Source organism: Vicugna pacos, chromosome 9, assembly GCF_048564905.1.
Source record: "Vicugna pacos chromosome 9, VicPac4, whole genome shotgun sequence".
NCBI classification, from domain to species: domain Eukaryota; kingdom Metazoa; phylum Chordata; class Mammalia; order Artiodactyla; family Camelidae; genus Vicugna; species Vicugna pacos.
In genome coordinates this window covers 4,548,087-4,572,551 of record NC_132995.1, presented here as the reverse complement: position 1 = coordinate 4,572,551, position 24,465 = coordinate 4,548,087, and the positions used below count along the sequence as shown (strand labels likewise).

Below are 24,465 nucleotides of genomic sequence, written 5' to 3'. Positions count from 1 at the left end.
GAATATACTTCCAGGTATTTTGTCTCATTCCACTTCTCTACCAGTATGTTAATTAATAGATCAGTTTAGTTGTCTGAAGATTAGGGAAGTACTTGTCTTTGGGTAGAGAAATAGCTCAGGGAAGTGAATAATTCCAGAGGGATACACATATTTATGCCAGTTGCTCAAGTATGTGATTTCAGCATTTCCTTCTTCTCCCTGTGAGACTCTGTCTTGATGGATCATGGAAAAGAAAAAGGCTCTTGGAAGCTTTCCAGCTGTCCTCTAAGGGCTCTCACTACAAACTTAAAATTGTTTTTTGTAGTTAACAACTGTGAGAAAAGTTTTCAGAAATGTTCTCAGGTCCCAAGCCTACACTCACATTGCTGCTACAGGTGAAATGATAATTGCAGCTCTAAGGGGAGAGCAGATCAGGACACAGACTCACAAACCCATATATCTAGGTGTGTCTGCCTCCCTCCCACACATACTAATTACAAGGACATAACCCTGAGCCCTCTGTCCTGGCAGCAGGAAGGTGTCAGGTAAGCATGTTGTATATCAGGGTGGGTGGCAGAGCCTGTAAGAGAAAGGCAGATAAAGTCTGGCTAAGTGATCATGTCAGAAAAAGGCCATCTTCTGTGTAGTGACCTGATTCAGTGCCAGCACCATGTGAGAAGGTAGAGTAATTCTGAGATACAAGCTGAGCTGGTAAAGGGAGATGGATTTTTAGACCTTACACCAATTCCTAAGGGCTCCTCTGCAATTCAGTGTAATCCTCCCTGATAACCATTGCTGTGGCTGAATCCAAGTGATAAAGCTGATTTTTAAAGTGCTTAAAAATATAGTTGTAAAATCAATCAGCTGTTGAGTCTACCTTATAGGAATCACTGACCCAATGTTCAGAATTACTAGAGGCACACAATTAATACCTCCAGGTTTTTAAATAAAGGGTATGATGAATCTGCATAAATCATCTAATCCTGTACAGAAAGTGTGTCCAAATGGTAACAGCTTGAATAGAAAGATTTTCTCTAACTGTGAGTGTCTGATGCACTTAATAGAGGCAGTAAGAGTGTCTCCATTGAAAAACTGCTGAGTGTGTTGATTATGGTGAAGTTTACATCAGTCTTAAATTTAAGGAGCATCTTACATAATAATTATGAGTGTCAGGCAGTAGCTATCTGTTGCATATCATGTTGTTTCCACTCATGTTGTTTCTGATATCAAACCAACAATCTAATATTTCAATTGATAAAAAGAGCACATGCCTTGCAAGTGATGATTTGCATATATGTCTTGTATGATAACGTCATTCATGAATCTTCATTCACTGCTAAATTTTTCCTTCACTATGGCATAAACATAGAGCTAACTATATGATCTGATAATCATTTAGTTTTTTTAACATTTTTTATTGAGTTATAATCATTTTACAATGTTGCGTCAAATTCATGTGTAGAGCACAGTTTTTCAGTTATACATGAACATACATATATTCATTGTCACATTTTTTTCTCTGTGAGCTACCATAAGATCTTGTATATATTTCCCTGTGCTATACAGTAGAATCTTGTTTATCTATTCTACAATTTTGAAATCCCAGTCTGTCCCTTCCCACCCCCCCTGCCCCCTTGGCAACCATAAGTTTGTATTCTATGTCTATGGGTCTGTTTCTGTCTTGTATTTATGTTTTGTTTTTTTTTAATTGCACATATGAGCAATCTCATATGGTATTTCTCTTTCTCCTTCTGGCTTACTTCACTTAGAATAACATTCTCCAGGAGCAACCATGTTGCTGCAAATGGCATAATGTTGTCGGTTTTTATGGCTGAGTAGTATTCCATTGTATAAATACACCACATCTTCTTTATCCAGTCATCTGTTGATGGACATTTAAGCTGTCTCCATGTCTTGACTATTGTAAATAGTACTGCTATGAACATTGGGATGCAGGTGTCATCCTGAAGTAGGGTTCCTTCTGGATATATGCCCAGGAGCGGGATTCCTGGGTCATATGGTAAGTCTATTCCTAGTCTTTTGAGGAATCTCCATACTGTTTTCCACAGTGGCTGCACCAAACTGCATTCCCACCAGCAGTGTAGGAGGGTTCCCCTTTCTCCACAGCTTCTCCAGCATTTGTCGTGTGTGGATTTTTGAATGATGGCCATTCTGACTGGTGTGAGGTAGTTTTGATTTGCATTTCTCTGATAATTAGTGATATTGTGCATTTTTTCTTGTGGCTATTGATCATTTATATGTCTTCCTTGGAGAATTGCTTATTTAGGTCTTCTGCCCATTTTTGGACTGGGTTGTTTGTTTCTTTCTTGTTAAGTCATATGAGCTGCTTATATATTCTGGAGATCAAGCCCTCGTTGGTTTTATTTGCAAAAATTTTCTCCCATTCCGTAGGTTGTCTTTTTGTTTTACTTATGGTTTCCTTTGCCGTGCAGAAGCCTGTAAGTTTCATTAGGTCCCATTGGTTTATTCTTGCTTTTATTTCTTCTAGGAGAAAATTTTTGAGATGTATGTCAGATAATGTTTTGCCTTTATTTTCTTCTAGGAGGTTTATTGTATCTTGTCTTATGTGTAAGTCTTTGATCCATTTTGAGTTGAATTTTGTGTATGGTGTAAGGGAGTGTTGTAGCTTCATTGTTTTACATGCTGCTGTCCAGTTTTCCCAACACCATTTGCTGAAGAGACTCTCTTTATTCCATTGTATATTCTTGCCTCCTTTGTAGAAGATGAGTTGACCAAAAGTTTGTGGGTTGATTTCTGGGCTCTCTATTCTGTTCCATTGGTCTATATGCCTGTTTTTGTACCAATAGCATGCTGTCTTGATGACTGTAGCTCTATAGTATTGTCTGAAGTCTGGGAGAGTTATTCCTCCAGCCTTTCTTTCTCTTCAGTAATGCTTTGGCAATTCTAGGTCTTTGGTGGTTCCATATAAATTTTATTTGTTCTAGTTCTGTGAATTATGTCCTGGGTAATTTGATAGGGATTGCATTAAATCTGTAGATTGCCTTGGGTAATATTGATTCTTCCAATCCAGGAGCATTGGATATCTTTCCATTTTTTTAAGTCTTCTTTAATTTCCTACATGAATGGTTTATAGTTTTCTGTGTATAATTCTTTCACCTCCTTGGTTAAATTTATTCCTAGGTATTTTATTACTTTGTGTGCTATTTTAAAGGGGATTGTTTCTTTAGTTTCTTTTTCTGTTGATTCATCGTTAGTGTAAAGAAATGCAACTTATTTTTGAACATTAAATTTGTAACCTCCTACCTTGCACCACTTCTATTCAATATAGTCTTGGAAGTCCTAGCCACAGCAGTCAGGCAAGAGAGAGAAATAAAAGGGATCCAAATTGGAAAAGAAGAGGTGAAAGTGTCACTATATGTCGATGACATGTTACTATATATAGAAAACAGTAAAAGGTCCACACAAAAACTAGTAGAGCTGATCGATAATCATTTAGTTTTGCTTTGCACTATTTTATCATGTATTGTTGTTTTATGTTCATAGTTTATGGCATTACATGTGATTATTCAATAACTTCTATAATAAGTGTTATTATTCTCCATTTCTCACAGAAAAGGGAAGGAGACTTTCTGTTGGCATCCTGATCTGTTGGCATCCTGATCTCAGGGCTTTCTCTTCTTCCTCACGTTAACTTGTCATGTGGGAGGTTCTTGTGATAATTTAATGCCAACAGTGCATGGACGTGTATTAACATATGAAAATCTCTATTCATAATTGATTTTGACATATAAAATAAAACTTTATAAATAAATGGATTCTTTTCTTGATAAAACTTATACCACCAGTCTAAAATCAAATGTTAAGATGTAAATTCAGAAGAAAATACCGATCTGGATGATTATTTGAACATAGCTATCTAGGATTTTGGCAGAGCATCATGGATCACTGCAGTATCTTTCACAGTTCTGTGGGTGTCAAGTCCTCACTCTGCCCTAAGCAGTGGATTTGGACAAATATTTAACCTCTGTATGTGTACCTTTTCAGCAACTGTATAATTAAATTCGTGGAAGTGACTGCCTCAGAGATTTGTGAAGAATAAAAACATGATCACATGTGATGCCTTCAATGATTACTTTAACATTTGAAGTCCTCTTTAAATGTTATACATGCAACCCTTGGAATGCTGCTACTATCAGAAAAATATTCAGTAAATGTTTCCAAATGGGAACTGATGATAAGTGCAGAATATTGGATTCAGCTGACACTATACGTGTATCCTGTGCCTCATGTTCCCATGCAGGACATTCTAACAGACAAGACAAACATCAGTGACTGGTGTCTGAGAGGATGGATAGCAGGGATTTGGCAATTGATGTGATCATCTTAATGCAGACAGTGGTTGGAATCCTGGGGAATTTCTCACTTCTTTGCCATTATATCATCCTTTACATCACTGGGTACAGGTTAAGGTCCACAGATTTGATAATTAAGCACCTGATTGTAGCCAACTTCCTTACCCTTCTCTGTAAAGGCGTCCCCCACACAATGGCAGCGTTTGGGTGGAAACATTTCCCCAGTAATTTTGGATGCAAAGTTCTTTTCTTTCTTCACAGAGTGGGAAGGGGAGTGTCCATTGGTAGCATGTGCCTCTTGAGTGTCGTTCAGGTGATCATGGTCAGTCCCAGGAACTCGAGGTGGGCAGAGCTTAAGGTGAAATCTCCCAAGTACATTGTCATTTCTATTTTCCTGTGTTGGTTCCTGCAAATGTTGGTAAATATCATTTTCCTTATCTCCATACATAGCAAATTGAGCAACCAAAACATCACAAAGGAAAAGGATTTTGGATACTGTGCTTCCATTCATCGTGACAAAATCAGTGATGTGTTGTTGGGAGGAATGCTGTTGTTCCCTGATGTTTTATGTTTGGGACTCATCGTCTGGGCCAGTGGCTCCATGGTTTTCATCCTGCACAGGCATAAGCAGCAGGTCCAACACATTCGGAGGACCAAAGCCTTCCCCAGTTCCTCCCCTGAGTCCAGAGCTACAAAAACCATCCTTCTTCTGGTGAGCACTTTTGTCTACTTTTATACCCTTTCCTCTGTCTTTCAACTTCTTTTGTCTCTTTTTGAGAATCCCAACTGGTCCCTTGTGAAAGTCAGTATAATTATCGCTGCATGCTTCCCAGCTGTCAGCCCCTTCCTGCTCATGAGCCGTGACTCCAGTGTACACAGCCTCTACTTTGCCTGAATAAGAAATAACAGAAATCCCCTACTATGATGAGAACCATGTAAATTGTATTTATATCCACTGTGTCCATACCATTGCCAGTTCATTCATTCACTCTCAGAGTCTTAACTAAATTCTGCATCTCAATAGAATAATAAGCAAAACATGCTGAGCATCTTCCAATAAACAACAGTGATTGTATTTTCTTGAAACATAATTACCTTGTAAATAATTATGTTATTGATGTTTTTCTAGTGTGTGTAGAAAAGTTTGGAATTTATACAGTAATAAACAGTAGATCTTGTGACAATCTGCATATATTGAAGTCTTCAGATATGTAACTTTCAATCTAACAGAATATGTTTCCCAGACATGGACTCTTTGATAAAGTTACACATGAAAATGGATCAGCATGTGAAATGGTCATTAATAAAACTGAAGAAATTAATGTCATCACAGAATAAAGAATATATTGGTGTGAAACAAGAGGATAAAGTTGGTCTCTGTAAATGGAGCCTTTTAGTGACAGTTATGAGTTTCATAGATAAAATCCTTAGAGAGATGGCAGCCTCTATTAGAAGTATGACATTTTACAGGAAATGAACACATTGAAGTATTTTCATATAGAAATGGCCATATTTAAGTGAACTGTGTTAAAAAAAAGAGGACAAAAGAAAAATGTTTCAGCTGATTCCTTTTACTTGAAATATATTTGACATATAACATTGTGTAAATTTAAAGTGTACAACGTGGTAGAATCTTACATTTATACATTGTAATGTTGTCATCGCCATAATTACCACCTCTGTCGGTTACAGAATTATCCTTTTAAATTATGTTTTTTCTCTTTAATTATTGCTGATTCACAATATTATATTAGTTTCATGTATACAGCATAATGATTAAGTATTTATATAGATTATATTTTGCTTAAAGTTATTATAAAATATGGGCTCTATTCCCTGTGCTGTAAAGTATGTCCTTGTAATTTATTTACATTATACACAGTAGTTTGTACTTCTAAATCTTAATCCTATCGTGCCCCTTCCCCATTTTCTCTCCCCATTGGTAACCACTAGTTTTTCCTCTATATCTGCAGATCTGTTCTGTTCTATTCATCCATTTGTTTTATTTTTTTTATTCCACATATAAGTGGTAATATGCAATATTTGTCACTCTCTGTGTGATTTGTTTCACTAACCATAATACACTCTAGGTCTATGCCAGTTGTTGCAATTGACAAAATTTTCATTCTTTTATGGCTGAGTAATATAACACATCTATATTCATATGTTGACGGACACACAGGTTGCTTCCATGTCTTGGCTATTGTAAATACTGCTCCTATGAACATTGGGGTATGTGTTTCTTCTCAAATCAGTGTTTTCTCTTTCTTCTGACATATACCCAGGAGTGGCATTGCTACGTATGGTATTCTGTTTTAGGTTTTTGAGGAAACTATGCTGTTTTCCATAGTGGCCGCACCAATTTACATTCCTGTGAAAAGTATACTAGGGTTCCCCTTACTCCACATCCTCGCCAATGTTTGTTATTTGTGGTGTTTTTGATGATTACCATTCTGATAGCTGTGAAGCGATGTATCATTGTGGTTTTTATTTGCATTTCTGTGATGAATCACACTGTTGAGTAACTTACCATGTGCTTGTTGGTCATCTGTATGTCTTAATAAAAATGTTTATTCAGGCTTTCTAACCTTTTCATTGGATAGTTTGTTTTTTGATATCGAGTGGTATAAGCTGTATATATATTTTGGATATTAACATATCAGTCATATCATTTGAAAAGTTTCTCCAATTCGGTAGGTTATCTTTTCATTTTGTCAATGGTTTCCCACTGTGCAAAAGAAAATTTAAGTTTAATTAAGTCTCATTTGTTTATTTTTGCTTGTTTCCTTGCTTTAGGAGACATAAAAAAATATATTGCTATGATTTATGTCAAAGGGTGTTCTGCTGATGTGTTCTTCCAGGAATTTTGTGACTTCCAGTCTGCTATTTGGGTGTTTGATCCATTTTGAGTTTATTTTTGTATATGGTGTGGAAAAAATGTTCAAATGATTTTATTAATTTACACGTAGGTGTCCAGTTTTCCCAGCACCACTTATTGAAGAGACTGTCTTTTCTCCATCGTATATTCTTGCCTCTTTTGTCATATATTAATAGATAAATTGTGCATTGGTTTATTCTGGGGCTCTCTATTCTCTTCCATTGATCTGTGTGTCTATTTTTGTGCTAGTGCTATACTGTTTTGAATACTGCAGCTTTGTAGGATAGTCTGAAGTAAGGGAACTTGATACTTTGGCTTTGTACTTTTTTCTCAAGATTGCTTTGTTTTTGTGGGGTCTCTTGTGGTTCCATATGAATGTTAGGATTTTTGTCCCAGTTCTGTGAAAAATGACATAGGTATTTTGATGGTGATTGCATTAAATTTGTAGATTGGTTTGGGTAATATGGATATTTTAACAATATTAATTCTTCCAGTCCAGAACACAAGGTATCTTTATCTGACTTTGTATCATCTTTGGTTTCCTTCATCAATATTTTATAGTTTTCAGAGTATAGGTTTTTCACTTCCTTGGTTAAGTTTATTCCTAGGTATTTTACTGTTTTTTAAATGATTTTAAATGTTTTTTGCCTTCTTTTTCTGGATATTTCATTATTAGTGTATAGAAAAGCAATAGATTTCTGTTTGCTAGTCTTGTAAGCTGCAACTTTACTGAATTCATTTATTAGTTCTAATAGTTTTTTGGAGACTTTAGGGTTTTCTACATATAATGTCATGTCATCTGCAAATAGTTACAGTTTTATTCTTCTCTTTCAAAATGGATGCCTTTATTTCTTTTACTTCTCTGATTGCTGTGACAAGGTCTTCCAATACTGTGTTAAATAGAAGTAGCAAGAGTGGGCCTCCTTGTCTTTTTCCTGATTTTGGAGAAAAAGCTTTCAGTTTTCACCACTGAGTATGATGTTAGCAGAGGGGTTGCCGTAAAATTTTCTTAATTATGTTGAGATATGCTTCCTCTGTACCCACTTTGATGAGAGTTTTTATCATGAACAAATGTTGAATTTTGTCAAATGCTTTTTTCCCTGTGTCTATTGAGAAGATCATGTGATTTTTAGCTTCCTTTTTGTTTATGTGGTGTATCACATTGATTGATTTGTGGATATTGAACCATCTTTGCATCACTGGAAAAATTCCATTTGATAGTTGTGCGTAATTCTTCATATATATCACTGATTTCTGTTTGCTAATGTTATTTGTTGACAATTTTTCATCTGTATTTAAGATGTTGATCTGTCATTTTCTTTTTTATAGTGTCTTTTTCTGGTTTTAGTATCAGAGTAATGGTAGCCCCAGTGATTTTGGATGCAAAGTTCTTTTCTTTCTTCACAGAGTGGGGAGGGGAGTGTCCAGAGGTAGCATCTGCCTCTTGAGTGTCTTTCAGGTGATCACAATCACTCCGAGGAACTCCAAGTGGGCACAGCTTAAAGTAAAAGCTCCCAAGTACATTGTTTTCTCTATTCTCCTGTGTTGGATGTTGGAACTGCTTGTAAATATCATTTTCCCTGTCTTCATACATGGTACATGCAGTGACCAAAACATCACAAACAAAAAGGATTTTGGATTCTGTTCTGCTGTTGGTCATGACAAAACCAGGGAAGCACTGTATGCAGTAATACTATTATTCCCTGATGTTTTATATTTGGGGCTCATGCTCTGGGCCAGTGGCTCCATGGTTTTCATCCTGCACAGGCATAAAGAGAGGGTCCAACACATTCATAGGACCAACACCTCTCCTAGGTCCTCCCTTGTGTCCAGAGCTACAAAACCATTCTTCCTCTGATGAGCACATTTGTTTACTTTTATACCCTTTCCTCCATCTTTCAAGTTGTTTTGGCTCCTTTTGGTAACTCCAGCTGGTTCCTTGTCAACATTACTATAATCATGGCTGCATGCTTCCCAGTTATCAGCCCTTTAATGCTCATGAGTGTACACAGCCTCTACTTTGCCTGGAGAAGGAATGAAAAATCCCCTACTCTGATCAGAAATATGTAAATTGTATGTTTTCCACAATGCATCGTTGCCATTTTATTCATTCAGTCACCCGCTGAGTCCTAACTAAAATTTTAACTGGAGTCTGTTGAAGAATTGCTTCCAGGTTGATTCATGTTTTTGACAGAATTCATTTCCTTTAAGGATACCCATTTGGCTCTCTCCATCTTGAAAGTCAGCATTAGCAAATTGAATCCCTCTCCTGTTTTCAATCTCCTTCTTCTTTCAGTTGTATCTATTTACCTTTGTTTTTTAAAGCTTGGGTGATTACATTCAACTAACCTTCTAAACCAGGAGAATCTCCTGTTTTAGTCTATTGAGGCTGCTAAAACCAGAAGACCACAAGGGATTGCTGCAAGATGCTGGAGTCAGAAAACCCTGAGCTCTCTTCCTCTCATGGGCATCTCAAAGTTACAACTATATGCAGAGCAAAAACTGATGGTGATGACCAGAACTACTGGAGAAGATCTTCCACAACTAAAGATACATGGAAGGATCCATAACGATATAGGTAGTGGGGGTGGAGTCTTGATATAGTCAAGAACCATACCCCTGGGTGGGTGAGCCACAGACAGGAGAATAATACAATTACAGAAGTCTACCCAGGGGGTGAGGGGTCTGAGCCCCACGTGGGGATCCTGCATGGGGACAATGAGCCCCCCAAAAGTTTTGCTTTGAAAGCCAGTAGGGCTTTCTTTCAGGAGACATGGAGGGCTTTAGGAAATAGAGACTCCTCTCTTTTTAATAGTATTAAAGTGTAGTTGATTTACAATATCATGTTAGATTCAAGTGTACAACAAAGTGATTCAGTTATTTTTTTCAGATTATATTCCATTATAGATTTTTTAAAGATACTTAATAAAATTCCCTCTGCTATACAGTAAATCCTTGTTGCTTATCTTTTATATGTATAGTAGTTTGTATCTTAATTCCATACTCCTAATTTATCACTCCCTCCCTCTCTTGTTAATCATGGTTTGTTTTCTACATCTATGAGCCTGTTTCTGTTTTATAAATACATTCATTTGTATAATTTATAGATTCCACATGTGAGTAATATACAGTATTTGTCTTTCTCTGCCTGACTTATTTAACTAAGTATAATATTCTCTAGGTCCATCCATGTTTCTGCTAATGGCAAGTTTTTGGGGTTCTTATGGTTGAATAATATTCCACAATGGAATATATATATATATATATATATATATAATGTAAAATGGACGTATATGTGTATGTATATATCACATCTTCTGAAGCCAATCATCTGTAAATGGGCACTTTGATTGTTTTCATGTCTTGGCTATTGTAAATAGTTCTGCTGTGAACATTGGGGTGCATGTATCTTTTTGAATTAGAGTTTTTATTTTTTCCAGATACATACCCAGGAGTGGGATTGCTGGATCATATGGTAGCTCTATTTTTAGTTTTTTAAAAGACCTCCATACTGGTTTTCACAGTGGCTACACCAATTTACATTGCCACCAACAGTGTACAATGAATGGTTCCCTTTTCTCCACATCCTCACCAGCATTTTTTTTTTGTGGACTTCTTGATGATGACCATTTTGAGTGTTGTGAGTTGATTCCTCATTGTGACTTTGATTTGCTTTTTTTTAATAATTAGGTATGTTGAGCATCTTTTCATGTACCTATTGGCCACTGTATGTCTCTTTTGGAAAAATGTGTTTTTAAGTCTTCTGCCCATTTTTTTGATTTGGTTGTTTTTTTGTTACTGAATTGTATGAGCTGTTCTAGTATTTTGTATATTAAATGCTTTTCAGTTGCATTGTTAGCAAATATGTTCCCTCTATACCCAATTTGGGGAAAATTTTTGTCATGAATGAATGTTAATTTTTGTCTAATGCTTTTCCTGCATCTATTGAGATGATCATGTGATTTTTGTCACTCCTTTGTTAATATGGTGTTTCACATTGTGCTTCCTATACCTAGATACCTATTTCTTTCTCTAGGTTCCGCAACTTTTCAGCCATAATTTCTTCAAATAATGTTTTCGATCCCTTTCTCTCTTCACTTTCTAGAACCTCTGTTGGTGTGTTTGTTGACATGTTATATAATATCCCATAGATCTATGTTGATTTCTCTTTTTTTTTTTTACTTTCTATTTACTGCTCTGACTCGATGTTTTCCATTATTCTATCTTCCAGGTAACTTATTTGTTTTTCTGTGTCAATTAGGCAGTTATTCATTACTCCTAGATTGGTTTTTATCTTGTCTTTGATTGTCTAATTTTGATTGGTTCATCATATGTTCTTTATTACAGTGATCTGCATTTGTTTTGATAATCTTTCTTAATTCAGTTAGCATTTTTATTACCTCCTTTTTGAACTCAGGGTCTAGTAGACTGGTGAGCTCTGTTTCATTATATGTTCTTTCAGATTTCTCTTATTCTTTTAATTGGGAGTAGTTCCTCTGCCCTTTAATTTTACTTAATTTTGTCTGTCTCTGTGAGTTTAGGAGAAACAGTTATCTACTATATTCTTGAAGTGGTGTTTTTATGTGGGAACATTCCTACGTAAACTCTGTGCGTCCAGTGTTTTCGGTGTGAGGGCTGGTTTTGCTGTGGATGCCAGCTGCCAGCCACATTTCCCCTCAGGGTGTGCTGGTTGTTACCCCCTAAGTAGGTGGTGTGGCTGGTGTTATAGTATCTAGAGCCTGTGCTGGATATTAGGCAGATCTTCCTCTGCTCCATGGCTGTCACCGCTCTGTCAAGTCTGAGGTCTGCTCCCCACTTGTTGGAGTAGAAGCCCTGAGGGAAAGGTTTGATCAGGCTCTCTTGCCTTTGAATGCTTGCCCTGCCCCAAAGGAGGTGATTGCTGAAGCAAGTGAAGCCTGTGTGGTCACAGATGCCCTATTTGCCCACTGGATAAGCATCCACAGTTCTACTCACAAGCAGCCCAGTGTCACACCCCTTTCTCTATTGTGTTCACCTCAGATCTAGTACATAGCTGTGGTATGAAGTAGGCTGGGGCTGGGAGTAGGGGTGCTGTGTCTGCAGGAATTGATGTGGCTCCACCTCTGCCTGAGATCTGGACTGCTCTGTGGCGGGCTTCTCCCAGGACTCATCTGCCCCAGATCTAGCACCAGGCTGCGGTGTGGATTGGGCAGAGCTTGGTCGCTCTTGTTGGGAGAGGAACCACTGCATACTCCTGAGCGGACTGGCAGTGGCTGTTGCTGCCCCACCCAGACCACACCCCAGGCCCTTTGGGCTGTCTCTGCTAGCTAGATGGGTCCTCTCCCAGGGCATGTCTGCCTAAGATTCAGCACTTAGCCACTGCACGCTCCTGTGGCACTGCCCTGCATGCACAATGGCAGTGCTGTGGCTACACCTGCTACCCCATGTCAGCACTGCCAGTGGCCTCCACAGATCCACCCAGATCACACCCCAGGTGCCCTGGTACATCTCTGTGAAGTTAGACTGAGTCTCTGTCCAGATATCACACCATGCCGTGGTGTGGAGTGAGCAGGGTCAGGGTGTTCACCCCTTCAGATTGAGAAGTGCAGTGAAGTGACAACCACCTGTGCAAGGCTCTGTCTGCCATAACTATCAGTAAGCCAGGATGTGCTCATTGCTTATGAGTAGTCTAGCCTTACACAGCCCTTCTGTCTCTCTCAGTGGATTTTCCAGTAGGCAAGGGGGCCACCTACTCCACGCAGGACACCAGGACTGAGATGCCCAGGTTGTGGTTTGGCTGGCTTGTTCCCCAAGGTGAAAGTTCACCTGTACAGACCTCCTCTTCCTTACAGATGCCTTCCAAGGGTGCAGGTCCTGACCTGATGCCTTTTTTCCCCTTCCTATCTGGTTATGTGGAGATCTTTCTTGCAGCTTTGCTTGTGTAAATAAGAGTTCTTCTGCCAGCTTGTAGTTAGTTTTTCATGAGAAGTGTCCCACATGTAAATGTATTTTTGATATGTTTGTGGGGGGGTGAGCTCCCCATCCTTCTCCTACTCTAACACCTTGATCCCTGTCACCAAGACTCCACTGTTAAAGGAACCCACAAAGTCTCACACATTCCAGGACACTGGGCAGAAGCAGTAATTTGAAAGGAGCCTGGAAAGGCTCCCAGAGAACTAGGAGGCAAATGGAGCCCACTCACTCCTGGGACATAATATGGATGGCAGCCACTTTGAGGAGGTATTTCTACCACATGGACACTAGATCTAACGTATGCTAGATCCCCCTCTAGACTGTTAGTCTCAGGACCTAGCACTCCACCCACCCATCAGCCTGTTGGTACCAGTACTGAGATGCTTCAGGCCAGTCAAGCAGCTGAGCTGGGACACAGCCCCATCCACCAGCAGGCAGGCTTCCCTAGGATACCTTGAGCCCATGGCCACACCAGACATGACCCTGTCACCCAGAGGACACAGGGCCTGGCCCCACACACCTGTAGGCAGGCACATTACCCACCACCTTCAGGGCCCTGCAGTCAGAGGCACCAGGGTCCGTCTGTGACCTCTAATGGGCAGGCACCAGTCCCAGGACCCACTGTGCAAGCCCCAACCACCAGCAGACAGACATCAGCTTTGATACCTTGGACTCCTCAGACTGCCACACTGGGATCCAACCCCACTCACCAGTAGGCCAGCACCAGCTTTGAGATACCCCAGAACCTGCAGCCAGTTATGTCAGTAACTGGCCCCACCCACCAGCAGGCCAGCACTGAATCTGGGAACCCTGACCCTGCAATCACCCACCCCAGAACCTGGATTTGCCCACTGGTGTGCTAGCACTAGCTCAGAGCACCCTCGTCCCACAGTATTTCAGCCAACCATCTCAAAACCCAGCTCTGCCAGCCAGCAACAGCAGCCTTCACACAAGGCAGCTCCTGACAACCACCATACTGTGAATCAACCATGCCTACCAGACCATCCACAGCAGTCAGGCTGCCACAACAGAAGGACCCATACAACCAAAACTGGACACCCCTAGAGCATATAGCTCTGGTGAGCAGATGGGAATGTGGTGCTGGGACCATTAGGACATCTACAAAAGGCCACATCTCCAAGATCAGGAAACATAACCAACCTACCAGATACACAGAAATAAAAACAGAAAGTTAGACAAAATGAGGCAACAGAGGAACATTTTCCAATATAAGGAATGAGTTAAAACCCCAGAAGAACTAAGTGAAGTGAAGATAGGCAATCTACCAAAGAAAGTGTTCAGGGTAATGATCACAAAGATAATCAAAGAACTCAGGAGAATAATGGATGAACACAGAGAGAAGTTCAACAAAGATTTAGAAGATGTAAAGAAAACTCAGAGGTGAATATAATAACGGAAATGAAAAATACATTAGAAAAAATCAACAGTAGATTAAATGGTACAGAGGTACAGATCAGAAAGCTGGAAAACAAAATAGTGACAATCACTGATGCTGAACTGAAAAAAGGATTAAAAATAATGAGGACAGTTTAAGAGACTTCTGAGGCATAATCAAGCATACTAACATTCACATTATAGGGATTACAGAAGGAGAAGACAGAGAGAAAGGAGCAGAGAAAATATTTGAAGAAATAATATATCAAAACTTCTCTAACCTGGGAAAGAAAACAGACATCCTGGTCCTGGAAGGACAGAGTCTCAAACAGGATCAGCCCAAAGAGGACTAAACCAACACATTGTAACTAAAATGGCAAAAATTAAAGAAAGAATATTAAAAGCAGCAAGAGCAAAGCAACAATTCACATAGAAGGGAACTCCCATAAGACTATCAGCTGACGTTTCAGTAGAAATTCTGCAGGCCAGAGGGAGTGAAATAATATCACTTTAAGTGATGAAATGGACAAAACTACAACCAAGAATATTCTACCCAGCAAGCCTTTCATTCAGATTTGATGAAGAGACGAAAAATTTTAAACAAGCAAAAGTTAAAAGAGTTCAGAACCATGATACCAGCTGCAAAAGAAATGTTAAAGGGACTTCTTTAAGCAAAAAAGGACAGGCAACACTAGAAACATGAAGATTATGAAAGGAAAAGTCTCATTGGTAAAGGTAAATACACAGTATGGTAGTAAATCAACCACGTGCAAGGCTAGTAGGAAGGTTAAAAACCAAAAATAGTAAAATCATCTGTATCTGCAATAAGTAGTTAAGGGAAACAAAGATGTCAAATATGATGTCAAAAACAGTAACCATGGTGGAGAAGGGAGTGAAAATTCAGCATTGTTAAAATGCATTTGAAATTAAAATCACATATATATATACACACACGGACACACACACACACACGCTCCTCATGGTAATCACAAATCAAAAGTCTGTAATAGATATGCAAACGAAGAAAAAACAGAAAAAAGCCCAAACGTAATACTAAAGATAGTCATCAAATCATAAAAGAACAAAAAAACTACAAAAACAATCCCCAGACAACTAAGAAGATGGCAGTAAATCCATTTCTATTCACTAACAATGAACTATCAGAGAAATTAAGGAAACAATTCACTTATAATTGCATCAAAAGAAGAAGATACCTAGGAATAATTCTACCTAAGGAGGTAAAAGCATGTCCTCAGAAAACTAGAAGACACTGATGAAAGAAAATAAAACGTCCATCTTGTTGCAAATAGGAAACTGTATCTATTTTATGGCTGAGTAGTATTCCATTACATGTATACACACATCACATCTTCTTTATCCATTCCCTTGATGGACACTTAGGTTGCTTCCATTTCTTGGCTATTGTAAATAATGCTGTTAAGAACACTAGAGTGCATTTATCTTTTGAAATTGATGTTTTCACTTTCTTCATATAAATACCCAGGAGTGGAATTGCAGCAGCATATGGTAGTTCTTTTTAGTTTTTTGAGGGACCTGTATACTGTTTTCCACAGTGGCTGTACCAATTTACATCCCCACCAGTAGTGTACAGGGGTTCCCATTTCTCCACATCCTCACCAGCATTTGTTATTTGTGGTCTTTTGATGATGGCCATTGTGGCAAGTGTGATATGATAGTCCAATTCTGGTTTTGATGTACATTTCTCTGGTGATTAACTGTGTTGAGCATCTTTTCTCGTGCCTGCTGGCCATCTGCATGTCCTCTTTGGAAAAATGTTTATGCAAGTCTTCAGTTCATTTTCTAATTAGGTTGTTTGTGTTATTGATACTGAGTTTTATGGGGCATTTATATATTTTGAATTTATTCTTTTTGATTATATCAATTGCAGATATTTTCCCAAATTATCAGGCTTTCTTTTCTTTAACATTTTTTATTGCATTGTAGTCATTTTACAATGTTGTGTCAAATTCCAGTGTAGAGCACAATTTTTCAGTTATACATGAACATATATATATTCATTGTCACATTTTTTTTGCTGGCTTTCTTTTTGTTAGTGGTTTCCTTTGCTGTGCAAAAGTTTGTATGTTTAATTAGGTCCCATTTGTTTATTTTTGTTTTGTTTCCTTTGCCTTAAGTGATGTATCCAAAAAAATATTGCTACCTTTTATGTCAAAGAGTGTTCTGCCTGTTTTTTTCTAGGAGTTTTATGCTTTCAGCTCTTACATTTAGCTCTTTAATCCATTTTGAGTTTTTTTTTTAAACAGTGTCAGGAAATTTCTAGTTTCATCCTTTTGCATGTAGCTGTCCATCTTTCCCAGCACCACTTATTGAGACTGTCTTTCCCTTTGTTCTAGATTAATTGACCATGAAACATGAAATAAGTCAGGGGCTGTTCTGCCCCATGCATCTCTTCCCTTCTGATGTTAATCTGTGTCCTTTCCCTGTGATAAACCATTAACAGTGAGTAGAACAGCTCTCAGTTCGTTTGGAATCTTTCTAGAGAATTACTGAAACGAGCGTGGATCTGGGAAAGCCCACGCCTGCAGTTGGAGTCAGAAGTGGGTGTGCTTTTCTGTGGACTGTGTTTCCTCTAACTGACCAGGTGGACTGCAGACACTCACAGGGGAATTGGGTAGGGGACCTTGTTCACTTACTATTGTTGTTATCATTGAAATAATAACCCACCCACTGGCCGTGGGATTGATGATGTGAAAGTGCGTTGGGCTGTGACATTTGTGTGCATATGCATTGGGAAGTGTGTGAGATCGTGAGAATGAGTCTATGTGACATGAGTGTGAGAGTGAGTGGATATGAGAGTGACTGTGTAAATACGTATTTGAGTGTGTGTGAGTGTGGATACTGTGGGCTTGCATGTGTGTCTGAGTGTGTATGTGTATGTATTTGGAGAAAGCATTGTTAAGCATATGGCGCCATTCCCTGTCCTGGAAACACAGGATAGGTATAGGGAAAAATTAACCGTAGCCAAAGTGAGATCTGACCTTGGCCCTCAGCTACAGGAAGGTGTTCTCCAGAACCTTGGAACGTCATGCCTGACCAGAGTGTCTGTCTGCTTTGGGGCTTGGCCACCAGACACTCCAACAGTGTAATTTTTGATAGAGCCTTGGGCCATATAGTAGCAGGCTGGCCTCTGGAAGAACTGGTGACTAAAGTAATTGCCCAATTTGACCGGAACTGGAGACTAAAGGTCAGCCACACAGACTGTGATTGAAATCCAGTAAAAGCTCTGGACACCCAGGTTTGGTGAACTTCACTGGAGGCAGTCCTCCATCAGCTGTCAGGCACCAACTCCAGAAGAGTAATACATCTTCACTTCAGAGGAGAGGATGGTGAGCTCCACTTTCCACACGTTTCCTGGACTCTGCCCTGTGCTTCTCTGGCCTTACGTGATGTTGATCTGATCCCTTCCCTGCAAGAAACCACAGTAGTCAGTAGATCAGCTCTCAGTGCATTCTTGTAATGATTTAAAAAAAAGAGTGGTTTGGGGAACCCCCAAAATTGTAGTTGGTGTCAAAAGTGGATGCGACCTTGGTGAATTAAGTTCTCGCTAACTTCTCACTTGGACTAAAAACTCTTAGCTGGAGAACGAATAGTAAACCCTCTTCAGATTGTGGCTTTGTTCACTGGGAAGTCCAAAGGAGTTATTTAGGCTCTTAAATTTTATGTGTCTTCATTAATTGCATACCCAATAACTGCTCCTTAGTAAAATTTAGCAAAGTTAAGTGTAAAGCCTTCTCGTAAATATTCAGTGCTTTTGAGTGAGAAAGTAACATTGCCTTATCTGGTAGTTAAAGGAATAGAAGAAACTGTTTAACCGTCTGATCCTGGTGCTTCAATTTGTGAGGGACACTTTTATAAACACCCATTTTTTATGGGTATTTCTCTGTTTGGACCTCATATCACTTTGGGGGTCAGTATTTGTAAAGGACAATATCCCAGAAAATTTCTATATCATTTCTAAATTAATTTGTATTTAGTTATACAAATGAGGCCAATGATATCTTTTTTACTGAGGTTTATTTGGTGACCAATGATTTCTAATATAAATTATTAACATGTTCACACTTTTATATCATTAGAAATTCATCTTAGACTGCCGAATTCTATCTGCTGAATAGTTAAAGTGATGCAGCTTAGGTGTCTGGAGATGAATGATGAACTTGATCTTTAGTGGAAGAACTCAATTTATCACGGATCCTTTGAGACCCACACACATCCATGCCAGTCCCTCATGTGTCAGACATCAATGTTCACTGCTCCTTCCATTAGTGAACTCTGTCTGCCATTAGTGATTATTAAATACAAGAAACTCTTTTTTTTTTTAATGGAGTTACTGGGGATTGAACCCAGGACCTCATGCATGCTAAACATGCACTCTACTACTGAGCTATACCCTCCCCCCAATACAAGAAACTCTTTAAACGTGTCAGCATCCCTTTGGAGATACAAGAAACTTTTAATTGGTTTTGGTAATTAGCAGCTAAGAAAAATTTTTTTCAGAAATAGTCTCAGGTCCTCAAGCCCGCACTGTCATTGCCCCTACAAATGAAATGATAATTGCAGTCGTAAGGGAAGATGAGGTCACGATCACAAACCTGTATCTTGAGGACTGGCTTCCTCCCTCTGCACACATGCTGGCTTTCGTGACTTTCACACTGAACCCACCGTCTTTGCAACAAGAAGGGGAGTTAGGTGAGTATTTTCTATTTCAGTCTGAGAGACAGAGCCTGGAAGGAAGTCTAGTTGGATATTCACACCTGGAAAAGGGATCCTAGCGGGTAGGAACATTAAGTGGCAAAGCTAGACAAGGAGGTGGAGTAATCCCTTAGGTATGAGCTGAGCTTCAGAACAGAGATGAGGATTTTAAACCTTACACCTGTACCTGGTAACTTCCAGTGTAACATAATGAAGTCCTCACTGTGAACAGTTAACAGTGAGTACTCGCAGCAATACTGAGGAATCATTTTTTTAGGTGCTTAATGATTGTACTTTTGCATTCAATCTGCAGGAATCATAGATTAAATTTTGAATATTATTAGAGGTGTGCTTATAATGCCTTCGTGCTTATAACATAGAGGAGGACAGACCTGCCATAATTTTATAACTCTCTATAAAACCATGTACGGGAATGTGTTTGAGGACTAAAATGTTCTTGTGTTTTTATCTGACTGCTAATGATTGACTTACTGGCATCAGTAATTGTGTCCCTTCTGAAAATACCTAAGGTCTCATAGTTAACGATGAGACTCTTTTCGCTCTTGCAGTTAGAGAAGCAGCATTTAAGGAAACGGTTCGTTTATAATCACGGGTTTCAAAAAATAGTTGTCGGGACCACACATATCTTGTTTTCTTATCTCTTATTTAAATACATCCAACAGCAATTCTAAGCTCAAAACTCATTTTCTCATAAAACAGAAGCAGACTCACAGACATAGAACACAAACTTGTGGTTGCCAGGCGGGAGGGGGTGGGTAGGGACAGACCGGGATTTCAGGATTGGTAGATCCTGACAGGTACATATAGAGTGAATAAACAAGTTTATACTTTATGGCACAGGGAAATATATACAAGATCCTGCAGTAGCTCACGGTGAAAAAGAATATGAAAATGAATATAAGTATATTCATGTATGACTGAAAAACTGTTGTACACCAGAAATTGACACAACATTGTAAAGTGACTATAACAATTTTTAAAAACTGAAAAAAAAACCTTAGTATAGGTCTGGACTATTTGAAACCTAGCTGACATGGTTGGTTAGTGTAACAGAGGGTTTAGGGCAATCAGCGTACCAGGTTCAAATCACCACTCAGCCTCTAATCTGTGTGTGAAATTAGATAGACCACTTAACCTCTCTGTGAGGTCTCCTTACCTTTGCAATGAAAAGAATGCCAGTGCCTACCTCATGCAGTTATGAACAAAGAATGTACCATATTATGGCAGTGTAGCGATGATTCATACACTACAAGCATTATGTGAAGGTTGTACCTTCTTCTCAAGGAAGCCTTTTTTTCCATTAGAATTCCTTAATTTCTTACCCAGTTTAGTTTTACAATCTGAAAGTTATCAGAAACATGTGCTTGCCAAAAGTGATTTTTATGAATATTCTTGAAGATGAAGCATTTTTGCAAAATCGGTGTGAATCAATGACTGTGAATGACAAAAGACTTAAAAAGACACAGTTAACTGATCTGATTATAGAGCAGTTGACAAAGAAGCTTAACCAAGTTGCTGTGACACACAACATTTTGAGATAATAACCAGAATTAGGACTGATAATATTATACCAGGACATATTGAAATTTTAGGAACTTTATATAATTCCTAGAATACTTATATTAATAATATTTACCCAGACAGTATAAAAATGTTTATCAGTACTCATTTGACTATGCTTAGGAAGCCTTTTCACAAAGCAAAACCTGAGGTCAATATTTCTCAGAGAGTATATTGTATCTTGGTCGAAGATGTAGCCCACGCCACACATTTCAGTGCAGGATCCTCTGTTCTGTAGACAAATATCAGCCGCTGGGAACTGGCAGAATGACCTCTAGATGTCTTCCAGTAAGAGTGGTCTCTTTACCTCCAACTATAGTTGGAATCCTGGGCATGTCTTCTCTTCTTTATCGTTCTCCCTTTACTACGGTGAATGCAGGCTGAAGTCCACAGATGTGACACTGAAGCACTTGACTGCAGTCCCTGCTTAGTCATTCTCTTTGAAGGTGTTCCCAAGACAATGGCAGCTTTTAGTTGAAGCACTTCTTGCAAATTTGTTTTCCTTTTTTAAATATATTGTTATTGAAGTATAGTCTGTTTACAATGTTGTGTCAATTCCTGGTGTACAGCACAATGCTTCAGTCACATAGGAACATACATATATTTGTTTTCATATTCTTTCGAAGCATAAGTTGCTACAAGATATTGAGTATAGTTCCCTGTGCTGTACAGTATAAACTTGTTTGTTTTATTTACATTAGTTAGTATCTGCCAATCTTGAACTTCTGATTTATCCCTTCCCACCACCTCTCCCCCTGGTAACCATAAGTTTGTTTTCTATGCAGATTTATTTTCTGTCCTCACAGGGTTGGCAGGTTTATCCACTGGTACTCCCTGCACTGTGTCTCCAGCCATCATAACAGCCCCATAAACTCTAGGTAGGGAGAACTTAAAGTGAAAGCTCCCGAGGATATTGGGGTTTCCACTTCCCACTGCTGAGCCATGTATATGCTGACAAACATATTTTCCTACATATATGATTACCAAATGGTGCAACAGATCAACACAAAGAGCAATATTTTAAGATACTGCTTTATTGAATTTCCTGACTCACTGTATGCAGCAGTGTTATTATTCCCTGATGTTCTGTTCTTGGTCTCATGATCTGGACCCACAGCCCCTAACTTTCATCCTATACAGACTCAATCAACAGACCAAACACACTGACAGGACACCTTTCCCCACTTTCTTTCTTTTTTTCTAATATGCATTTATAAAATGTTAAAGATACATACATAAGTTGTAAGTGCACAGCTTTTGAAATTCTGAAATGTCCACATCTGTAGGCAACACCTCTATCAAGTAAAAGAATGTTCAGCCCACAGGTAAAACATCTGGTGCCCCCCTAGGTCACTGCCTCCAGAGTATGTTTCTACTCAGTGTATTTGTAGGAGTAGAAATGCTGGAATATAAATTTGCATCTATTCCCACGTTTAAGAGATTAGATCATTTTGCCTGTTTTGAACTTTACATAAATAAGTTCACCCAGCATGAACTCTTTCATACTTGCCTTTTTTCCATCCCATGTGATTTTGTGAATTTATCTGTATTGTTGCAAAATACTGCTAGCATTCATTAGCATTGATGTCTAGGATGCCACTGTGTGAATAGGAATTAATTTATTTACTCTACTGTTAATGGGCAGCTGGGTCGTTTTTAGTTTGGGGCTATTATGAGTAATGAGTCATGTTGGGATGTGAATTCTGTACTAGTCTTTTGGTGATGTGTGTGTGTGTGTGTGTGTATGAAATTTCTCCAGAGTATATTCTTAGAAGTGGAATTGTTGGAACATAGGATTACATCTGAACTGCTGCAGGAGATAGAACAGTTTTCTAAAAGATTTGTACCAATTTTAACACTCACCAGCAACGTAAGAGATTCTTGATTGACCCAAATCTTTGCCAAAACTTGATATCACTGTCATTTTAATTTCAGATTTCTCAGTGGTGCTTGACAATATACAGGTAGTGATATATTTTAATTCTTCTCATTACTATAGACATTCAGTATTGTTTACACATGTGTTGTGCACTGAATAATCTGTTTTTGAAGTTTGTGCTGTAATGGTCTGCTCACTGTTTATTTTGTTGTGTGGTTGTAAGAGCAGTTTGTACTGGTTACCACTTGTAGCGCTGTTTCTGTGTGTGTGTGTGTATACGTGTATGAGAACTGGCTATGAATACAAGCTAAACTCATTTCACCTATATGTTAATAGGTTTTGTGTTGTTAAGAATATCTTCTTATTCTAAGACCATAGAAATATTAATTTTTCCTAAAATATGTATTATTTTTCATTAAAATTTATCAGCTGTCCATTCAGAGTTGGAATGTTTTATGATGTGGGTGGTGACCGAGCTTTTTCTTTTCTGAATATGGGTAGAATTTTTCGGCTTTTTCTGAAAGTGTTGTGTCGTGCTCTCTTTCAGTCTGCTCTCATTTGCCATTGTTCCCCCCAGGTTGACACCACTTCATCCTGCCTGCTGACTTTTCCATGAAGTATACTGCCAATCTGTCCATCTCTTCCTGTCTTGTGAAGCACCTAGCAGTCAAACAGGAGCACACAAGTCACTTTACACTCAGTGTCGGAAAATCTTCAGTGTACCTTTTTGCACAGAGGAATGATTGTTGCCAGAACTTAAAGGAAAACATGTTAAATGACAGAATATACTCTCGAGATTTGACAGTAGCAATTATCTCTTTGTCACAGACTGTAGTTGGAGTTCTGGGCAATTTCTCTCTTCTTTACCGTTACCTCTTTCTTTATCACACTGAGTGCAGGTTGAGGGCTACAGATTTGATTCTCAAGCACCTGACTGTTGCCAACTCCTTGATTCTTCTCTCTAGAGGAGTCCCTCACACAATGGCAGCTTTTGGGTTGAAATACTTTTTCAATGATTTTGCATGCAGCCTTGTTTTGTATGCTCAGAGAGTGAGTAGGGGAGTGTCCATTGCCACCACTTGCCTCTTGAGCGTCTTCCAGACCATCATGATCAGCCCCATGGATTCCTGTTGGAAGAATCTTAAAGTCAAAGCCCCCCAAAACATTGGCTTTTGCATTTTCCTCGTCTGGATCCAATTCACGCTTGTAAATTTAATTAATCCTATATATGTTTTGCATATGACTAGCAAATGGAGCATGAAAAAATCACAAAGATTAGAAGTTGGGGGCACTGTTTCATTACAGATCATGGGCAACTCACACGCCTAGTATATGCAGGATTGATAATTGTGCCCGAGGTTTCATTTTCTGTGGTCATGATCTGGGCCAGTGGCTCCATGGTTTTCATCCTATACAGACACAATCAACGGGTCCAACACATCCACAGGAGAAATATTTCCCCCAGATCCTCTGCTGAATCCACAGCCACCCAGCGAGTCCTTGCCCTGGTGAGCACATTTGTGTCTTTCTACACCCTTTCCTCGCTCTTTCACCTTTGTATTGCCCTTTTTCCCAGCCTCAACTCATGGGTAATGAGCATTTCTACCCTAATTTCTGTATGCTTTCCAACTGTCAGCCCCTATCTATTCATGAGCCATGACGCTACTGTACCCAGGCTCTCCTTCACATGGATAAGGAATTCAAAGTCCTTTAAGCTGGTCAGAAATATGTAA

General features: G+C 38.9%; 4 protein-coding genes and 1 pseudogene across 4 annotated transcripts in view; all 5 read left to right on the top strand.

Annotated features, from left to right (window-relative positions):
• LOC102537233 (vomeronasal type-1 receptor 4-like) overlaps positions 1-4,650 on the top strand; it is a 16,344-nt gene extending 11,694 nt beyond the window's left edge. The window contains 1 exon segment of the mRNA XM_015243041.3: positions 4,575-4,650. The gene's annotated coding sequence lies outside the window, so the exon portion shown is untranslated.
• LOC102531541 (uncharacterized) overlaps positions 1-24,465 on the top strand; it is a 146,076-nt gene that overhangs the window by 38,035 nt on the left and 83,576 nt on the right. The gene's annotated exons all lie outside the window — the stretch shown is intronic.
• On the top strand, positions 4,140-6,900 carry LOC102536989 (vomeronasal type-1 receptor 4-like). The gene has a single exon (XM_015242784.3). The coding sequence runs from the start codon at positions 4,309-4,311 to the stop codon at positions 5,206-5,208; it is 900 nt and encodes a 299-aa protein (XP_015098270.2). The 5' UTR covers positions 4,140-4,308; the 3' UTR covers positions 5,209-6,900.
• Positions 4,942-24,465, top strand: LOC140698348 (vomeronasal type-1 receptor 4-like). The gene is given in 3 exon segments (XM_072968534.1): positions 4,942-5,025; positions 23,310-23,993; positions 23,996-24,465. Coding segments are annotated over 2 exon segments (1,119 nt in total). The 5' UTR covers positions 4,942-5,025; positions 23,310-23,344.
• LOC102536744 (vomeronasal type-1 receptor 4-like) lies at positions 6,534-9,353 on the top strand (annotated as a pseudogene).